Source organism: Cimex lectularius, unplaced genomic scaffold, assembly GCF_000648675.2.
Source record: "Cimex lectularius strain Harlan isolate CLEC.00 unplaced genomic scaffold, Clec_2.1 scaffold84, whole genome shotgun sequence".
NCBI classification, from domain to species: Eukaryota; Metazoa; Arthropoda; class Insecta; order Hemiptera; family Cimicidae; genus Cimex; species Cimex lectularius.
Window position 1 is genome coordinate 504,392 of NW_019392631.1, and position 21,416 is coordinate 525,807.

General features: G+C 38.4%; 1 protein-coding gene across 8 annotated transcripts in view; it reads left to right on the plus strand.

The window, feature by feature from the left end:
- The window catches only part of LOC106662809 (bifunctional heparan sulfate N-deacetylase/N-sulfotransferase), a 189,059-nt gene that overhangs the window by 157,653 nt on the left and 9,990 nt on the right, over window positions 1-21,416 (plus strand). For 6 of the 8 annotated variants that reach the window (XM_024227679.1, XM_024227725.1, XM_024227740.1 and 3 more), the window contains 2 exons: window positions 6,123-6,188; window positions 19,392-19,606. In XM_024227679.1, coding sequence (XP_024083447.1) covers window positions 19,428-19,606 — 179 coding nt within the window. In that variant the 5' untranslated portion in view covers window positions 6,123-6,188; window positions 19,392-19,427. Of the gene's footprint in view, window positions 1-6,122; window positions 6,196-11,642; window positions 12,320-19,391; window positions 19,607-21,416 lie in introns of those variants that run through there. The other 2 variants (XM_024227716.1, XM_024227788.1) reach the window with 2 other exon arrangements.

Sequence of the window (21,416 nt, forward strand, 5' to 3'; positions counted from 1 at the left end):
TGATGTAGGTTTCAGAAAAACATTTTCTTTATCGTGCCAACGTTTCGATCTTTATTGAGATCATCTTCAGGGCCTGGGATTTACAAACATTGTTTACATATTACAATTACATTTTGGATGTGGAAAAATGAATTTATACAATGCAAAATATATTTTTTATATATTCAATCAAAGTATATTTTGCTGTGTTTATCTCTGTTGATGTAAACCATTTCTAAGAAATTACGTTTATGTTTGTTTTGTTCTATGTGTAATACTTTTGGATTTTTGAAGTCGAAACTGTCTAATCTGGTCGAAACATTTTTTCCCTTCGTCGGCTCTTTTCATCTCAAAGAAGCCGACGCCTTATACAAAAATGTTTTTTCTATACCAGCATCCTTCCCGACCCCTTCAAAATCCAACGTATATAAATACAAAATAGCAAAATCTCGACACGACACACTAGGATGGCACAATTACACAGAAGAAAAACACTTTGAGTGAGTAGAAATACTTTGATTGAATATATAAAAAATATATTTTCCATTGTATAAATTCACTTTTCCACATCCAAAATGTAATTGTTATATGTAATTATTCAGATATCGTGAGATGCGGTCTGGTGATGTAGGTTTCAGAAAAACATTTCTTTATCGTGCCATCGTTTCGATCTTTATTGAGATCATCTTCAGGGCCTTACAAACATTCAGGGATTTACAAACATTGTTTACATTTAACAAATACATTTAGGAAGTGAAAAAGTGAATTTATACAATGCAAAATATATTCTATATTCAATCAAAGTATTTCTTATATGTAAACAATGTTTGTAAATCCCAGGCCCTGGAGATGATCTCAATAAAGATCGAAACGTTGGCACGATAAAGAAAATGTTTTTCTGAAACCTACATCACCAGACCGCATCTCACGATTTCTAAATAAAAATCAACAGAATAATCAACAATTACAACTCAACACTAACAACATCCACTATTGCTAATAATACTACATCAAATCTATCAAATACAGACAAACCAACATACATATTCATGCCATTCATTCACGTCCTATCACATAAATAAAACATTCTCTCTTTTGATAACTTTAAAATAGCCTTTAAAAACTGAAACAATTCACACACTTAAAAAAAAAAAAATTAACGATCCCACACCAGAAACAAATAAGTCTGACATAATTTACAAAATCAATTGTTTAAGCTGTTCGGCAGCTTACATCGGAATTACATCCCAATATCTGGACAAGAGAGTAAAGGAACCTATCTATGATTGCAAAAAAACCAAGCAAAATCCTACATCACCCACCATTTTGAACACCAATACAATTTCGATTTCAACAATCCAAAAATAATGCACACAGAACAAAACAAACATAAACGTAAATTTAACGTCTTTACTAGGTGAAAGAAAGACAAAAGTGTTGGGATCACCAAGCTTTCGGCAACATTATGTTGCCATCATCAGGGCCTATTTATTAGGATCAAGAATGTACATAATTAATATAAATTCAACAATCGACAATTAAAACAATAATGCATACTCTCCCAAGAGAGAAGACTAAAATTCTTATCGGATAAAGCTATTGTAAAAGTGCGTTGGTTTAGGTTATGAAGCACATGGACAGCATTCAGTTATACATGGTGAACAAGACATCTATGTAAAGTAGTGAGTTATATGTTTCGCATATAACATTAACAATTGACAAAAATAATAATTTATATATATAATAACATTTAAAAAAATGTTATTATATATATATAAATTATTATTTTTGTCACGGTAATATCATTAATCAAATTCAATATCGATAGCATACTTATATCATCATCACATCCCACAAAACATATATCTAATCCTGAAAGTATAATCAGGCAGAACCATTACCCGTTCTTTACCATTGTCGGCTCCTCATACAAAAATGTCTTTCTATACCGACTTCCTTCCCCACCCCCCTTCAAAATCTAACGTATAAAAACATAAAACATCAATATCTCACCGGCATTCTCAACACGATACCCAAATGATACATCTACACAGAAATCAAATACTGAGTGAGTACGAATACTTTGATTGAGTCTAAAATTTCTAGCATTGTATAAATTCACTTTTTCACATCCTACATGTATTTGTATAATTTAAACAATTACAATTAATTAAGGTTTTTAGTTGAGATAAAAAAGGGGTTGAGATGGGAAGTTAGTGTCCGAGTGGATCGAGGTCACGATAGCTCAAGTGGTAGAGCAGCGGCGTATCTAGCCGAAGGTCGGGGGTTCGAATCCCGCTCGTGCCATTGACTTTTTTATCTCAACTAAAAACCTTAATTAATTGTAATATATTAATTCGTCAAGCGGACCACGAAATTAGTGAATTTAATAATTTAAACAATGTTTATAAATCCCAGGCCCTGAAGGTGATCTCAATAAAGATCGAAACGTTGGCACGATAAAGAAAATGTTTTTCTAAAACCTACGTCACACCAGACCGCATCTCATGATCTCCAGATAAACATTAACTATCGGTCACTAAACACCACACACTTAAATTAAAATTAATTGTCAAGGAGGATTGGATTGTTGGGATATTGGATCGTTCGGCCTGTTTGCAAACCAACGTCGGTTTCAATATTGTCTTGTATATCCGTCTTTTTTCTTGTAGGAGAGTTTGGCTCGTCGGTCAAGCAATCAAAAAAGTAACCCGTAAAGTTTGTAGAACCGTAATTTGATTTCTAAATAAATATTCTTTGCTTCTTAAATAGCTTATTATATTGTGTACCCGCATTTATACAAGTTTTTTTCAGTATTTCTGTAAGATGTGATCGGGTGAGAGCGAGAAAAATATATGACAAAGTAGACTCATTGTAGGGTAGGGGAGTAGAATATACATATATGAGGTGGAATCCACATAAAGGAGTTTTTTTTATAAGTACCATGGGCCAGGGTGTGATGAACTTTCATGGGAGATAAAGAGGATGTCAAGCTCTTTTTGTAACATATAGAGTATCCTTTTTAGATTGTGACAAAACTTCCTAATATAGGCAGGTCTTAAATTAAAATTAATTATCAACCTGAACGTTAAGAACCTTAAGAGGTCAAAATATTAGTATTCAAGAAAATTGGCATATTAAAGAGCTCTGGTAGTGGTCCTCTTTACCATACTCTGACAAGTGGCACTTGCTAGGGGAAGAAATCGAAGAAGTCAACCAATAAAATATTTAGGTGTTGTACTCCCCAAATTGCGATGTACGGACAATTCAAGCAAAAGGTGTTTGCAGCAAGAGTAGCCCTTAATAGGACCCGGGATGCACTGATCAACCAGGATGTTAAAATCGAAATTCGTTGCTATGGGTCCCAAGTATGATGGGTTTGAATAGTATGGCTGTATAGAAAAAGGCCGAGGTTTTTAAACGTAAACCTTTTTCAGTGCCATGTTTAAAACTATACTATGGTATGGTATGGTATGGTGGAAAAGGTTACTAGGAAGCGGGGTTTGTATTCCCCAGGCACTGCAGCCTTCCGGCTTAATGTACCTTCCTAGTTCCTTAGTTCAGGTCATTGACTGTTGCTTCGCATTCGAAGATGACATGAGTGGCTGTTTCCTCCTCCTCATTACATAATCTGCAAATGGGATCATCGCAGTATATACCCATGTTGTGTAGATGTTTTCTCAGATACCAGTGACCAGTTAGTAGTCCCACCACTCCTCTGAGTTTGGCCCTCTCCAATTGCAGCAGTGTTTTTCCATTCTGGTGAGGGTAACACCATACTAACATATCTTGATACCTCCGCAGACCTGAATTTTATTTTTACCTCAAAGCTTCATTTTTTGTACTTCGACAAAACCTGCTTGCTGCACGAAACCAAAACCACAGCCGCTGAGATTATCAATTCGAACGTTTCCTGGTTCATACATTGTCGTTCTTTACGCGAAAAACATGGCTTTTTAGACCCACCAGGGAAAACATCGACTGTTTGTCTAGTTTTTCTGAAATCTCTTATCGCAGATCTCCAGTCAATACATTTGCGAATGTGTAGAATTGACCTAATCTAGTCAGTTTATCTACAGTTAGCTCCTCCTAAACACCTGTTTGTTTAATTTAAATAAAGATAACTTTAAGAGATTGTCGTTGCAGAACTTTTTATGGCTGTTTGACGCTTTTCGGGTGGTAGCGGGTCGTGGATAACGTTCCCATTTTACTTAATGCGCAGTATTGAGGGGGGATTCGTAAACTACACCTTGGGAGTTCTATCCTATCAAAAGAAAGCCTAATTAAATTATAGGACAGCCCAGAAATCACGAGCCTCACACAGTATGTCCGTCAAGCATAGACCTTACTACGGTTATTTTTTGAAAATAATCGATTGTTGTCCTTAACCAGGGGATAGCTATCGGCCGGTTATAACAGATAACATAAACCGGTCAACCAATTGCTTTAAGCAGGGAACACACTTACCCGATGCAATGCTATGCGACGCTACCAGATGCAATCCGACGTAAATCCAAAGTCCAATTTTCCATAAGATTGTATTACCCCCATGCACATCTGCCCGATGCCACGCAATGCTACCCACCCTACTCTACGCTACGCGATCCCCACTGCCCAGATTCAACTATACTTTCAAACTAAGGACATGTAATTTTGTCGTTACATTAATTACAACATATTATTTTAATGTAAACCAAATTAAACGAGATCATAAATTCATAAGTTTTTATAAACATTGTTTAATTATGATGGTTAGGAGTAACTTTATTTAAAACAATTAAGTTTAACAAACAATTTATTAGATGATTGTGCTCATAAAATTTACATATCAATTTATTACAAGGTTTTGCTCAAAATAGTGCATTAAGAACAAAAGATGCATTGCGATTGTGATATTGATTATTGTGATAAACACTGTGGACTGTACGCGACGTGTGCTTGCGTCGGATAGATGTGCACACCCCACCAAAACGTGGCAAGGCGTCGGGTAGCATCGGGTAAGTGTGTTCCTGGCTAAAAGCGGGGAACACACTTACCCGATGCAACGCTATGCGACGCTACCCGATGCCTTGTCACGTTTTCGTAGGGTGTGCATATCTATGCGATGTCAAACGCACGCCACGTACAGTCACACAGCGTGCATCACAATGATCACTATGACAATCGCAACGCATGTTTTGTTCTTAATGCACTATTTTGAGCGTTGTGTTTTGTTTTTTTTTTCACCGGAGGAAAATCTCAACTACAATACAGTACATAATCGTAATTGGTAAATACTATTAATGTTATAAATTTTTCTAAATGTAAAATGTCGTAACCGGATTTAAAATCGACACTTGGGTTGAAGCACTTCGTGGCGGCTTAAGTCCTGTAGCCATGCTTCGTCGGGACTCGATCAATCACCAACCGGCCAACTCTCTCTCTCCGCTATCGTTTTAGAAAAAGCTCCCCTTTGTCGGAAAGCACAGCTATTCAGAACAAAAGGGCATTTGTTACTATTCGATTGCTCAAATTGGACTCGATCCGATGGAAAGTGTATAAAACCGAGGAAAGGGGACGTCTGTGAACAAACATAATTAATCCAAACTACTCCCCTTTGGATAAATTTAATTGGAGTACTTTCAGTGTTTTAGACTCTGGGGTGTTGAATATAAATCAATATTCATCAATTGTTGTAGGACACATTGAAGGGCCTAAAAGAGAGAGAATCGCGTTTAACCTTAAGAATCTAACAAAAATTATTTTAGTGTACATAGTGGAACATTAAACCGAACGGCAGTTGATCACTCTGATGAATGTATCTACTAACCCAGTATAGTGATCAAGAGAAGATCATTTTAAAATTTGTGAGATTTTCTCATTAGCTGAAAGTGTAGTTTGGTCGTTTTCCATCACTTTGATAAGATCTTCGACATTCCGCCATCATCAGAAGTGAGCTTATGTGATTTTCGTTTTGTTAGGAACGTTTTACGATCTGGTTTGGATGTTAATTTCCGTAAATATTGTGGGTGAGTTGCATATATTTCTCCTCTTTTTGTCACTTCACTGTACCTAGCTTTTACATTATTAGTAACTTTAATTGTAAAAAGTAGTCTTTTCTAACTTTTGTGAATTTGCCGTATATCAATTTATTTTATTTTCAGATATTCTGGCCAAAAGAAAATACTCTTCCCAATACATCAGATTGTTATGGATTACAATCGACACAGGTGAGCTGTATGTTATTTCTTACTTCATTAAATATATTTTTATGCTTTAAGAAAAAATGCGCTAGTAAAATATAAAGAATTACGTTTGATGATAACCGCAAAGCATGGTGTTTTACTGATTACGGATTTACTCGTTTGTATAAGCTCAAATCTTCATACGCATGTGCATTCCTGAGCCTTGAGCCACTTCTCGCAATCTACCGGCAATTCCAGTTTTTGTAATTTACAGTAATTACCAGGAGGCCTAGAGAATCACTTACTTTGGATGTTGGCAGTTCGGGTGTCAGACCTCGGTCTTAGACGTTCAGGGGTCAACTAGGTCAGTTCAGCCTCCAACGAAACCAAACTCATAGTCACTTCTCATTCAGGGTGATGGAGAACCTGATATTCCTCCATCACCCACTACACATATTACATAACTAACCTAATTGGGGGTCGATGGTATCCAATATTCCTCCATCGACCCTCTCACACATGCACCCCAATAAATATATTCACTCTCAACACACGTTAAGTGCACAAAAAGACCCTTATTCCTCTAAAAATCACAACAGGACATCCAAAGATTTGCTGCCGAGCTTAAGCACGATTCTCATGTCGGATGGTATTCCTATACGCTCTCTATATGGAGCCAAGGACCTTTCAACTATGTGGGACCATCGAGCAAGCTTTCTCTACATGCCTGATAAGGAGGCATTGCACCAAAAGTAAGTGTCCGCGTGTCAACCTCCCATGGAATATTATTCTTAATCGGGTGAGGATGACCCCTGATGATGTGCTTTTTTCTACGAGTGAGGTCCTCCGAGGGCCTCCTATCGCAGTGCTATTGAAACGCATTATACTTCTCTACCTATCCGGCCCATCGACGCTACCATTTTCTTTTAATCGTGCTTTATCGCATTTTTAGCTTCAGATGGCCGGATCGCAGTGGTTATGGCCTAGAGCATGGCCACCTCGTCTGCATCATGACGTTCCAAAAGTGCTATTTGTGTCGTTCGGAGTTTGACTGATATTTTTTCTTCTGCCAAAGTAGCATAATATCCTCTAAATATATACGAATATATTTGTAATGTATGAATAGAAATCTCCCATAGAGTACAGTATTAAAGATCATACACCGACAGGCAAAAAATTCCACCCAAATTGATTTTTGTTTTTCATTTTCACGATAAAAGAAAATTCTGCCCTTAATGTCTAATTGTTTTTCCCAATAACATTTGCTTATGCTGTTTTAAACTGGGAATAACAATTAGATGTAAACACACTTAATCCTTAATCCAAAGCATGGATAAAGGATTTTTCAATGTTTACTTTTTACGAAATTTAAAATATTTATTCAGACTCATTTGAATTCGGAAGCAATAAACTGTTTAGTTGTCATCTTTGATTTCTTAATGTCAATTTTTAACTTAGAAAAGACATTTAGTGACGGTGTTGCGCATGGTGTGGCACTTATTGATGATGGACGTTCCATCAGGTAGCGGCTACGGTCATCGGAGTTTCATAGGAAACTGCGAGACGCCGAGACGTTTTCGAGAAACTATGTCCTACCTTAGAAGGCCGGTTATGGATGCCCTAGGGTAACAAAACCATAGGATGCCCGTTTTTTGTCTTTGATAATTATACTGAAACCGGTACCTTACTGTTGTTGAAGCGATTCATCAGCTCCAGGAAGTTCTGCTGCTGAACACTACTCGAAGAAGATTAAATCAGTAGGGACTGATGGCTTGTTGCTCAGTGATGGTGTGGGCGGACATTTCAATGGAGAGTCACACAGATTTGGTTGTTTTTGTGGAGGGTCTTTGACGGCCACTCGCTATGTGGATGAAATTTCGAAACATCATTCGTTGCTTATCCTCGATGAAATCAGCGACAGTCATATTTTAATGCTCGACCATGCCCGTCCGCAAGTCGCTCGCATAGTACAAACGTACGTTCAACAGCATAACATCAGGGTCTTAGCCTGGCCAGCCCGTTCTCCAGACTTGAACCCCATCGAACACTTACGAGATAACCTCAAAAGATGAATAGAGCACGACCATCACTTCCTGATACACTCCACGATCTTAAAAGGACTCGTGAAGAGTGGGCCATGAAGTTCCCTTTCGAGTCGCATCGTCTTGAGAAAGACGATGAGGTTCTTTATCGTCCGCATCTGGCACAAGGCCTTATCAGACGTTTGTTTCCCAAGGTGGGAGGCGACGCACCTCTGCTCACGTGCGGTTAGTGCCATGCTCGCGAGCTAGGTGTAGACAAACCGTCCACACCCTAGGGACCCAAACAGCCTTCTTCTTCTCACTTGCCCCGTCCGAGGGGGTGGGTCAGCCAAACAGTGCACCTTACCGTGTGCCGCACAGCGCTTGGTTCAAGGGCCGAACGAATTCGATCCGAACCTCCGCCGTACCCCCGTAGATAGAGAAGGCGGCCCGAGTGGAGGGGCCCCCCTAGCGTAGGGACTTCCGGATGCGTTCCGACGACGGCTTTGGTTTTAAGTGGAAATGCCAACCACCCCCAGATGAGTGCGGCTACCCAGTGTATGTGCTCCGATTACCAGAACAACGGATAGCCGTCTCTCTCCGAGTACCCGCCAGGGGTCTCACCACGTACCACTACGAATCCAACCGCAATTGCAAGCATTTGGGCTGGAAAGATGCTTGCGCCTGTAGTTCAGTTGATTTGGCTCCATTCCCCAACCTGATCAACTCAACTGAAGAATGGGCCAACCTCCGGCAAAGAGACATTTCCAGACTGGTAGGTAGCCGAGGCATCTTCAAGATGTAATTAAGGCAAGAGGAGGAAATAGGCGATATTGAAATGTTAATTAAAAATCTAAAACAACATTTTAAAAAAATTATCTGTTCTTCTTAAGTAATTTTTTGCTTGGCAATTTTCACTTTTTTTTTGCTGTTTTAGACAAAGACCCAATTATTAAACATCAAAAACCGTGAAACTTTGATTAGTATATAAAAAATGTACAAATTAAGTTATATTACAAGTGGGTGGAATTTTTTGCCTGTCAGTGTATAATAAATCTTTTTTATTTTTTTGTGCCAAATTATTCCAGTGATTTCAGTTTTATTTTTATGTTATATATCATAAGTTATAAATTGATTGATTAAAACTGCAAATAATTAAACTAATACACAATTGACAAACTGTTAGTCATAAAATTAGCATTGGCGTGAACAAGAGTAAGGTATTCTCATATGAATCGAGATGACGATGGTTGCGTTACGGTATGCTATATCATCCGTTGGTGATGTTCCAGTAATCAGTGGTATAGAATATGATCATTGAATGTCCGAATTTTTTTCATACGCCTAAAGAGTTGAGTAGGTTGACTAGAACGTGACTGGAGTGTATCTAAGATATCGGCTTTGTGCCAGGTTACGGACGAAAGGGATATTGAGGGTGGCATGGCTGCATACATAGAAAGTAGCCTCGTCAATTTTGCGATGATTGTAGGGATTGGATTGTTTGGATATTGGATCGTTCGGCTTGTTTGCAAACCCACGTCGGTTTCAATATTGCCTTGTATATCCATCGTTTTTCCTGTAAGGGAGTTTGGTCAAGCAATCGAAAAAGTAACTCGTAACAGACCCAAGGAGTTTACCTTCCGAGTACACTTGAAAAACCGTAATTTGATTTCTAAATAAATATTCAGTGCCTCTTAAATATCTCATGATATAGTCTTTCCAAATTTATACAAGTTTTTTCAGTTTAGAAATGTATTTTTGGAGTATTTCTATCAGGTGTGATCGGGTCAGAGTGAGAAAAATATATTACAAGGTAGACTCATTGAAGGTAGGGGAGTAGAATATACATATATGAGGCGGAACCCATGGGCATTTATATAAAGAAGTTTTTTTTATAAGTACCACGGCCCACGGTGTGAAAACCTTTCGTCGGAGATAAAAAGGATGTCAAGCTCTTTTTGTAATATGTAGGGTGTCCTTTTTAGATGGCCGGGCTTCATTTCTTTTGAGCGCATAACGTTATCGAAAAAAATATGTATTTAATATTTTTTAGACTAGTTTTAACTTTTTACTGCTTTTTTAAAATATAAACCGCCAGGGTACTTCACTGCCGCCAGTAGACCATTGAAATTTTAAATGAGAACGTATACTTTATTATCAACTGTTTTAATTTTTTTTCTTTCTTTAAAACGTTGGTATAATCAGATTTTAAATTGGTCAAATAATAAGAAAGTTATGGCACAGAACTTGGGATGTCATGTATACTTGATTCGGGTTTTCTTGTGCCAACTTTCGAAAATTGAGGTTTAGAATACCATGGTAAACATTGACTCTCAACACGACACACAAGAATGGCACAATTACGCAGAAAATAAACACCCTGAAGATGATCTCAATAAAGATCGAAACGTTGGCTCGATAAAGAAAATGTTTTTGTAAAACATACATCACACCAGACAGCATCTCACGATTTCCGAATAATCCATAGACAAAAGGTCTACAATTACCAAATATTTTTTTAATATATTGTAACACTATAGAAAATTAAAAAATCAAATATGAAGAGTCCTATATTAAAAAAATACTCTTATTACAGCAAAACTTAAAAAAAACAAATATGAAGTCTAATATAAAAAAATATTCCTATAACACATGTATTTTTTTATTTATTTATTTTTTTTTTTATTAGACTTCATATTTGTTTTTTTCAGTTTTGTTGTAATACGAGTATTTTTTTAATATAAGACTTCATTTTGTTTATTCAATTTTCTATAATACAAGTATTTTTTTCATGTAAGACTTTTCTATATTTGCTGTTTTCGGTTTTCCTGTAATGCGAGTATTTTTTTTTAATATAAGACTTCATTTTGCTTATTCAATTTACTAAAATACAAGTATTTTTTTTCTTTTGTATATTAGACTCTTCATATTTGCTTTTTTCAGTTTTGCTGTAATACGAGTATTTTTTTGAATATAAGACTTCATTTTGCTTATTCAATTTACTAAAATACAAGTATTTTTTTTCTTTTGTATATTAGACTCTTCGTATTTGCTTTTTTTCAGTTTTGCTGTAATGCGAGTATTTTTTTGAATATAAGACTTCATATTTTCTTTTTCAATTTTCTATAATACAAGTATTTTTTTATGTATTAGATTCTTCATATTTGCTTATTTCAGTTTTGCTGTAATACGAGTATTTTTTAAATAGGAGACTTCATATTTGCTTTTTCAATTTTCCTATATACAAGTATTTTTTTCATGTAAGACTTTTCCATATTTGCTGCTTCAGACTTCAGTATTTGTATCTGTTTTGGATCTGAAAATCTCGTCAATTTTTTAAAAGATCACTCATGTTTACTGATTTTATATTATCTTATCTCATTTTATATTTATCGTTGAACAGACGAGATCCAAACGGAGGAAATTGAGATATTACTCAAATCGTTATCTTTACAAACCGATTAAATTCGTCCCGGTTGCTATATCGAACGGTAGTTGATTTCAAACTGTCGACTGTGTTCAAGTGTTATTTTAAAGTTTAAAAAATGGTAGATCGATTTGTAAAACGAAAGGGCAGTCGTTGCGGATAATGGGTTAATCGGGGAGAGAGGATGGAATGCCCTATTGGCCAGTGGAAGTCTACATTCGTTTTCCACCGGCATTCATTCACCTCCGCCCTTTTAACCTCCGGTCCTTCCATTTTCGTAATTTATAACCACTTGTTTTCGCCGAGAAACTGAGTTTCTGTTTCTCCCATTTCGTCCTCTATTATTTTCTTCGATATCCGCGGCTTTCGGCCTACCGACCGACGGTCCGAGGAAGACATAAATTCCCCCGGCCGTCGCCCTGAAAAGGGCTCGCCGAAAGTTTTCTGCCTTCCAGTTTTGTCAACCGACTTAAACAAATATTATTCACCGCTGGCGCCCTTCGCACACAAATAAATCGTCTCAATAAAAACTTCCCTTCTATCCGTTCCACCGTCCGCGCACAAATTACGTTTCCTGTCGACTTGTAAACTACGACGGTGAGGATTTTTTTTTCTTCTCCTTTCGGGAGACGTCCTGCCACACACGAGGGATCTGCATTGTAAAAAGACGTTTCCATGATAGGGTGAAAAGTTATTAGACGACAACATTGGGACAATAACAACATTGGGTGAGTAAGAAATTTTACTCAAAACTGCGTAGGTTTAACAGTGTTTATATAGTTTTTTTAGTCTGTGGGTAGAAATATCAAATTACTCGTTCTTTGGACGTCGAATCGTCTACAAGATCTTCCAAGGGTTTAAGAACTTGATTATTATATCCTATACTTCGTATATCAGGTAGTTGAAAACGCTGGGAATACAGATATGCATTCTGATCGACATAGAAATGAAAATATTGTTCATGGTTTAAAAATAAACACGGAAACTGGGGAAGGCAAAAAGGGAGGAAATGTGTGTATGGCCGGAAGGTTAACGCGTTGACACAGTGTCCATCCCTGTAAGGTCCAGGGTTCAAATCCAGCTGTCCTACAGCCGAACCGACATACTTACAAATGGGCCTATTTTTAAAAACACCGACACCCAAAGGGTTGACATGACCTCTACTGTTGCGGGAAAAAACTGGTAAACTTAACTTACTTTAACTAAATTGAAATTTTTAATATAAATTTTTACTCGCACAGACAAATATATAATATTTATTCAATCCATTAGAGTTCGTGCTCCGATTGACCAAATAACTTCTTTCAATTAAATGATCTTTATGTTAGGTGTGTGTGGTGTTTAGTGACAGTCGTGAGATGTCGTCACACTAGACCGCATCTTACGACCTACAAATAATCATTTATGTAAGATATTGGTTGAGATAAAAAAGCCAGTGTCACGAGCGGGATTCGAACCCACGACCTTCGGCTAAATACGCCACCACTCTACCACTTGAGCTATCGTGACTTCGATCCACTCGGTCACCAACTCCCCATCTCAACCTACAGCCTTTCGAATTTTTCCTCTTTTTGCCATTTTTTAAGTCGTGTAATCCATTTGATTGTCGGCAACAAATGAAATGACCATAGAGAGCGTTAGTGAAGATATACTTCATTTTACTTATTAAATCCATTAGAGTTCGTGGATTCCATTATTGACCAAATAACTTTATTCAGTTAATTGATCTTTATGTAAAATTCACTAATTTCGTGGCCGCTTGACCAATTAATATATAACAATTAATAAAGGTTTTTAGTTGAGATAAAAAAGTCAATGGCACGAGCGGGATTGGAACCCACGATCTTCGGCTAGATACGCCGCTGCTCTACCATTGAGCTATCGTGACCTCGACACTAACTTCCCATCTCAACCCCACCTTTTGAATTTTCCCTCCTTTTTGCCATTTTTCAATTGCCATTTTTATCTCAACTAAAAACCTTAATGTAAAATATTGATTGAGACCTTCGACTATCTCAACCCCACCTTTTGAATAAAGACACTTTTATATGAGGAGTCGGCTTCTTTGAGGTAAAAGGAGCCTACAATAGGAAAGAATTGGTAATGGTTCGGCCTGATTATCCTTTCAGGATTATATAGAGGGGATAATTAGGGAAAGGAAAGCCTGGGATATACAAACATTGTTTAAATTATGCATTAAGCCATGAATCTTTTCACCGCAAGAACATAAAGATATACAAACATATCCTACATAACAATCACTACCCTAAACACATAATCAACAGAATAATCAACAATTACAACTCAACACTAACAACATCCACTATTGCTAATAATACTACATCAAATCTATCAAATGCAGACAAACCTATATATCCATGCCATTCCTTCACGGCCTATCACATAAATTAAACACATTTTTTTTTTCAATTACGATTATTTGAACCGGTCGGAGTGCGTGCCGGTGCAGCCCATTTGTAAGTATGTAGGGTTCGAATGCAGGGCCGCTGGATTCGAACCCGGGACCTTTACCTTACAAATAAGCGCCGTGTCACCGCCTAAAACGTTGCGGCCACCGACGCCCCTGACGATGACCTTAAAATAGGTCGAAAGCTTGGCAGTTAACAATTTGTTTTTAAACACCGAAATTTAGATTATTTGTGAGTAAAACAAGTGGCGGATATATTAACACTTGTAACAGAAACTTTGCCAATGTAAAGGTTTGCGAGTGTATGTTAATATTATTAAAAGTTTTAAATCTCCATTAAGAATTTAATATTAATAAAATCTTCTGCATTTGGTTTTACATTATTATCCAAACGTGAGAGACGTTACTTGAATGCTTAGTTTGATAATGCCAGGCGATTCCGAAGGGAATTCTATTGAGAGCTGGGCTATCCATTTGTGTCGAGATTAGAGAAGGTCCTTTGTGGTCGGAAGTGCCGGGAGCGACTAGAGCACGGGTGATTTAAAACGGCTGCAGATTATCGGCAGGGATTAGCAAATAATTAATAGACGAATTGTGTGTCGGACTATTGTACGTTGGCGCTTTGTCGCTGGAGGAATGGCAATCATTAGGGCTCGAGCCAGCCCTGGGGCCATTGTCTTATTTGGCCCCGTCCTACGCCCACAAAGGGAAACGTCTGGACGGTGTGTCGGGAGTCGGGAACCCTTCAACAGCCGGAAAAAGTCAGAACGAAGTCGTCTCCAATCAGCCCGGGATAAAACAGCGCACAACTTGAAACAAAAGACGATTGACAAACAGGTAGATTGGAAGTGACAAAGGATCGTTTGTCACTCCGTCTTACTGGCGCCTGTTTAAATGATGAAATCCTTTCAACAATCCCACCGCAAAACTTGCAAGTTAAATACAGTGGTAGGCTTAGTAATCGAAGTGGAGAAAGGGTGCCTATACCTACCACCCCGGTATCCAGTCCTACTCTACCTCAGGGCAGTTGGCCTACCCCGTTATTCGGCTGGGACAGCGGTATCTCGCTTAAGCCAGATGCCCTGGAGATCGTCGCTTCCCAACCAACGGGGTTATGCTCCAACGGGAGCTTTCGTCACCTAAGTACCTAAAACTAATACAATCGCACAAATAAATGCATTCACACCTATGTACATTACAGTACATTCATTCTGATTAGTCGGTAGAGTACTTGATATTCCTCCATCGGCCTACATACAGCATTAATAATCTAATTATTAAGGCGTCGGTAGGGGTGATTTAACCCCGCCCCGAGGAATATCGAATACTTTGGGGGAGTGAAAGTGACCAGACCTCTATGTTTCTATCGAGTGTTGTGTTTGTGTTAATTTATCGTAATGAATGTAATTTATTAGCGTGAAAGGAAAGGGTTCCTTATAACCCCGCCCCGAGGAATATCGAGTACTCTGGAGGAATGAATGTGACCAGACATCTATGTTTGTGGTGATGTATATATATGTATTGTATGTTTTGTTTTTATTCTGTATTTGACAACCTGAGGTACAAATGAGAGACTAGCATTCTAGAATATCAACGTAGTATATATCTGACATCAGAGTCAGTAACCAGATCGAGACGCTCAAATGGCTGCAGTTTAAAACAAAATATGCGCGAAAGAAAAGAAAAATATGGAAAACACGCAGAGGGCCGGCGATGACCTCAGCTGTTTATCGGCCCATAAACTTCCCATATATATAAGGCGTCGGTAGCCGCAGTTTAGGCGTTGACACGGCGCTCATCAATGTAAGGTAAAGGTCCCGGGTTCGAATCCACTTGCCCTGCATTCGAGCCGGACATGCTTACAAATGGGTTTTGCTTTTAAAACACCTGCACTCTGAGGGTTTGTATGACCTCTACGAACCCTCGTTAAAAAAATCTAATTTTTCTAAACTAACTCAGGGTCGATGGGGTACTTTTATAAATATCACACTCTGCTGGAAGGTCGATGGTGACAATATATTTCACCATCAGCCCCTCACTACTCACTCTAACAAATACACGCAGTCAAACAAAATATATAAATCATATGTATATACAATAAAAACTAAAAAGTCGAACAGTGGACCCCCCCCCAGAAACCCGCTGCTCTGCCCGAAAACCATTCTTAAATTCGGCGGCAAGCCTACACGTTCTCTGTAAGGAACCAAGGCATGACAAGCTTCTATTTTGTAGGGCACATCGAGCAACCTTCTCTGCATAAGGGGCACCTCCGCAGGCTTTGGCCCAGGAGCAAGTATTCTTGTGTCAGCAATGCCTATTGCTCTCAAAGAAACATGATATATCGAATAATCTTGAATTTAAAAAAAAGATTAATTAATAATGTTATTAACTTAAGTTTAAAATTGCCCGTTAAATAACGAACCGTATTTCGTACCGCCTTTAGAGACAGAATGCTCTGTATCAATATTAACCGAAAACCAATTTTTCTAAAACGGCCTAATTAGGGCAGACAGCCCGAACATCTTCCACCCCACTGTTAAGAAGGTGTCCAACAGCTTATTAGAATGAAGGTACCAGAAAGTCCTGAACTTGTACAAACAAATTGCAAGTTTAACAAACCGCTTTAAACCCCTTAAAAAAAAGTCCTTTTACGGCAAGTGCTATGTTATACATCTTACTAACGCCTTACTTTCTTCGTATCTTTCCCTCCGGATGATTATTTCTTGTTTCCGGCCTACCATCAATCCTAAATTGGGGTTCGTTTGTCTATTCCAACACTTAATAAATATTTTACGAGAAACGTTGTTTGGTCTGGAAAAAGAAGGAAAGGTTGGAAAAACGTTAATAAAAAAATTGCTTATCAATTCCGTAAGATGATGTTTTATAAACCGTATTTTATATTAGAACTTTTTAATCTTTTATAATCCTAACAGTTCAGGCCGCTTAAGAAAGTCCATCTGCCTTCCTGAGTTTTCAGATAAATCATAACATTCCTATAACTTTCATAAATAAATAATTAAGGAATAGGTTATTACGTGTCAGCCTCTTTTAGACCTGTGCTCCGCGGCCGATATCAACCTATTGTGCAGAATATTTAATTAAAAATAATTCTGTCATAACGTCATATTACCCTCATTAACCAAATCGGCACTGATCATCCTGGATCTGTCTACTCTTTCGCGAGTTTATATACCACTCCGACGCGTTTCGGCTTTCGCCAACTTCACTGAAGAACTCTAGTGTTCACCGATTCACAGATCAACAACCACCATCACTTTGCCCTTGGGTGTCGTGATGATTTTGAATGGAGACGATGTGAAGGTATGTTTCCCAAACACTGCAGGCTTATGGGTAATTGTACTTTCCCAGTTCCTTAATTGGGTCTGTCGATTCGATCCTTCTTTTAAGGAATACTGGGCCATTGACTGCCATTGCTACATAACCTGGGGTTTCTTTGTATCCCGGTTACGTCTCCATTGGGCGATTGAACATGATGGATGGTTGTTTCTTCCTCCTCGTTGCATAATCTACAGTTGGGATCATATTGAATATGCCCGTGTTGTGTAGATTGTTTTCAGATGTCACTGACCGATTAATAGTCCTATCACTCCTGTGTCGCCCTCTCTAATTGTAACAGTGAGTTTGGGAGACTGGGAAATTTGGACCCCCCTTGGTGAGGGTTGTTTTAGCAAAAGTTGACTGTGTCTAGCGCTCCCAGTGTTTATCCATTTCTCCTTTTGTCTATTTTGTCTCCATTTTATGATGTTTGTTTTGTTATCCTAAGAATAGGTTCAGGGCCTTGCCGATCCTCCTCAAGGCAGTGAGCTTTTTCATTATCCAAAATTCACTTGTGTCCTGGTACCCAAGATATTAGCATGTTCTTAGGTTTCCCCTGGTTTTGGAGGTTTTGCAAGCATTCACTGACAGCGTTTAAGTGATTTTTTACCTGCTAGTGCTTTAATAGCATTTTTGGCTATACGATCTTATGAGGATTTGTTTGCCAGTATAACCACTTTTAAGATTTTATAGAGCCATGTATTTGCATGTATTTCTGCTTGAAAGAGCGAACTGTACTTCCCTAATAGTTTGATCGCTCAGATTTAAAAAAACGCCTGATCCTGTTCCTTCATGTTTTTTGGAGCCACCATTACCATATCATTGCATCTGATATTCTACTGAATTCTTCTTTCTCTTTGTTGTCTGTTGAGACTTTATAGGATGTTTCCGGGATCATGTAGTCAGTCCCTATGTCTAAGAATTTATGTTGTAAAATAAATGGTGTTATTGGGGCCTAAATATTAAGAACATTTAAACAAAAGGTAGCGAGTTATCCTTTCTAATTTTAATTTAATTTTACGAATTTCATCAGTCGATTTTATTCCATCTATATTATCCTTTATTCTATCACATTTGTTCGTGGACTACACAAAGGAGGATAACAAAGTAATTACGCGTACAGTCGATGAAAAGCTGAAAGCTGAACGGACTAAGCGGGAGTTCTAAGGGGATGAGTGAATCATTTGATGGATTAACGGGGTTGAAAGATTTGGCATCGAGTTAAACGATTAAGATTGATGGGAGTGATGACTGTCCCTGGAGGAGATGTAAGTGGACGAAAGGCGAGAAAATGTTCCCCAATAAACTAAAGATATAGCTCAAATGGTGTCGCGATTTTCCAAGTTAGATGTTTCTATAACTGTGCCAGTGAAATCATCAAGAAAGGGAGCGTATCATTCAACTAAGGTCAACTTGACGAAAATAAATTCGGTCTGCGAATGATGGTATATGGTACCGTAATTAACGTTCAACATACGGCGATATAATGCACATTTTACTTGACGTTTTCTCTTCAGCGGACTGTATAAGTCCATATTTTCTTTTTTAGATTTTACTTCATCAATGAAATAGTTCAGTCACATATTGACAACTGATACTTGCTACGTTCCTATTGTTCAAAAGTCAAATATTTCTCTTAACGATGAGATTGTACTATTTCAAAGATGTAGCGGGATAAGGTTTTCTAGCATAGCACGCGAGTAACAATGTCATTTTCCTCCTACCCTATGCCACACTGTGTGTGTCCCCATTAAACTGCATGGTATTGTAGCTCTTTTTAAATTTATTTTAATTATTTCAATTAATTATTCTTTTTATCTAAGGTAACCAACTACCTTCGGCTCAATATGCCGCTGCTCCTACCACTTGGGCTGTCTTGAGAGGTTAGATTAGCGGTGTATTGTCGAAGGTCGTAGGTTCGAATCCCGCGCGAAAGACTCATCTGAGAACAAAAATTATCAAATATACGATTAAATTGTGTACAGCGGAGTTCATTGACCGTTTGATATCTAAAGATTTTTTTTTATTTTATACAGGGCGGAGAGCGTGTTGATGATGTAGAGGATGAGGGGATGCTTGATAGAGAGTACCTGGTAGGGAGGCAAGTGCCACCCCTCAAAGTCTGTGTGTTTAGGAGACACACAAGAGTGTTCAAACAGCTGACTGTCAAAAGATGCGTCGCAGCCTTGTTCGCACTTAGCGTCTTCTCGATTTTTTATTCTCTCATCTATCTCAGTTACCCCTTTTCGAGGTAAGTCAAACATTTTTCTATCCGTACACCTTTATATTTACCATATCACCTTTAGTTTCGACGGTGGCGAACCAACGAATCACGAATTTTTATATACAATCAATCGTTTCTGTCGTTATTTTTAGCATTTAACATTACAATACCAGACGGTATCCGTCCGAATGTAGGTTCATAATTTACTTGAACCTATCTTTGTCATACAAGTCCTATAACCACAAATTTTAAAATGAAAAACATTAGATACACTTCTGTTTCCTCTCTACAATGTTACAATTAATAGATAAGCCATGGACCGCCGGAGTAGTTCTTTTTTCTGGTATTAGCTGTATATCTATGACACATTAAAGGAGTAGTTCAAATGCCAGTATATCGGGTACGAGCTGCTCCAATTTGTCACCTGACTTAAGAAAGCAAATGTGAACCGCACAATCACCTCTGACCTTTCAAAATTTCACCATGTGCATACAACTTTGTCTCGAACCGGGAAGCTGATTCTTCAGGCGCTCGAAAAAAATAAGTGGGGGTTGAGGCCTGCTGAGGCGATATTCCGTAAAGCTCCAGAAACGGCGAACTTAAGACCGTCTGCACACGGGTCGACTGGGTTGCAACCCTTTTCAGTTTCAAATCAGTTGTATATACTAATGTTTGGCGACCTTGCTCGAATATGGGAAAAGGGATCCAGACGTGAGTCGAGACCAATTTAAAATCAGTATCCAACTGGTTGCGTTGATCATTCTTCCCAGTCACAAAACGGTTTCAGTTGCCTGGTTGTACCTTTTCACATCAATCATTTGCGTATTTTCCTGGAGTGACCATGAGTGATCAAGAAGTAAACCTGACTTTTGTAGTAAGAAACTTTGGAATGATATAAATACTGTCTGTTTGATTCAAATTATTCTGCTGCTACGAACAGCTTGGAGTTCATATTTTTCTCTACGTAAGGATGACACCAATGTTCCCTTCCTATTTCTTCGTACTCTGTTGTATTGATAATAGACAATTACGTCTTCTTCGTCTGAACTACTTGACGTCTACTTGACATATCCAGAAACTGATCCATTTGCGCTCGTATGTTTCATTTGGTTGCACACTGGTTTGAAACCCGCTTAACAAAACAGTCGACCCATATGCGGAGGGCCTAGCGCCTGTTGACAATAGTGTTGTTTTTCTTTTATAAATGGCCTTCAACCATTATGGTCATTTAGCCATTTATCTTCTTGATAGTCAGGTAAAAGTTTGTACTGCGGTCGAATAGTAGAGCGTGGAAAAGGAAATGAAGTGTTTGGCAGGGAACAACACCACCCAAGTGACAGCCCACCCAGCGCTGCCATCAGGACGTAAGCATTCGTCTTTTTGGCTATTTACTCTGAGCCCTTAAAAAGACTTGCGGATCTATAACGTCCTTACCTAGCCTTTCGGCCCGACCGGACGCTTTGATTCTCAAAACGAGAGATGAACATTTTCTGCTACCCCGTAGTTCAGAGGTTATGCACCCTCCCCCGTCTATGCAGACAGGATCTGGTACCCTAACCCTCGTGTGCCTCTGATGACCCGGAGGCCGACACGAATCTAGCTTGTGTTTTAGAGCGGGTGCCACTCTTTCGAAGCTACACCATTATGTTGTGCGTTGCATCCAAGGGTTGGGAGAGGTTTCAAGGAAATATGCCGAAGGTCCTGGATTGAGAAATGCAAGTGACCGAGGACACGAGACTCACCTTTTCAGGTTGCACCCCCGCTTCGGCCACACTGTACCACCGATTGTCACCGCAGTCCCACAGTTAATGGGGTATGGCTCCTCTGAGTGGATAAA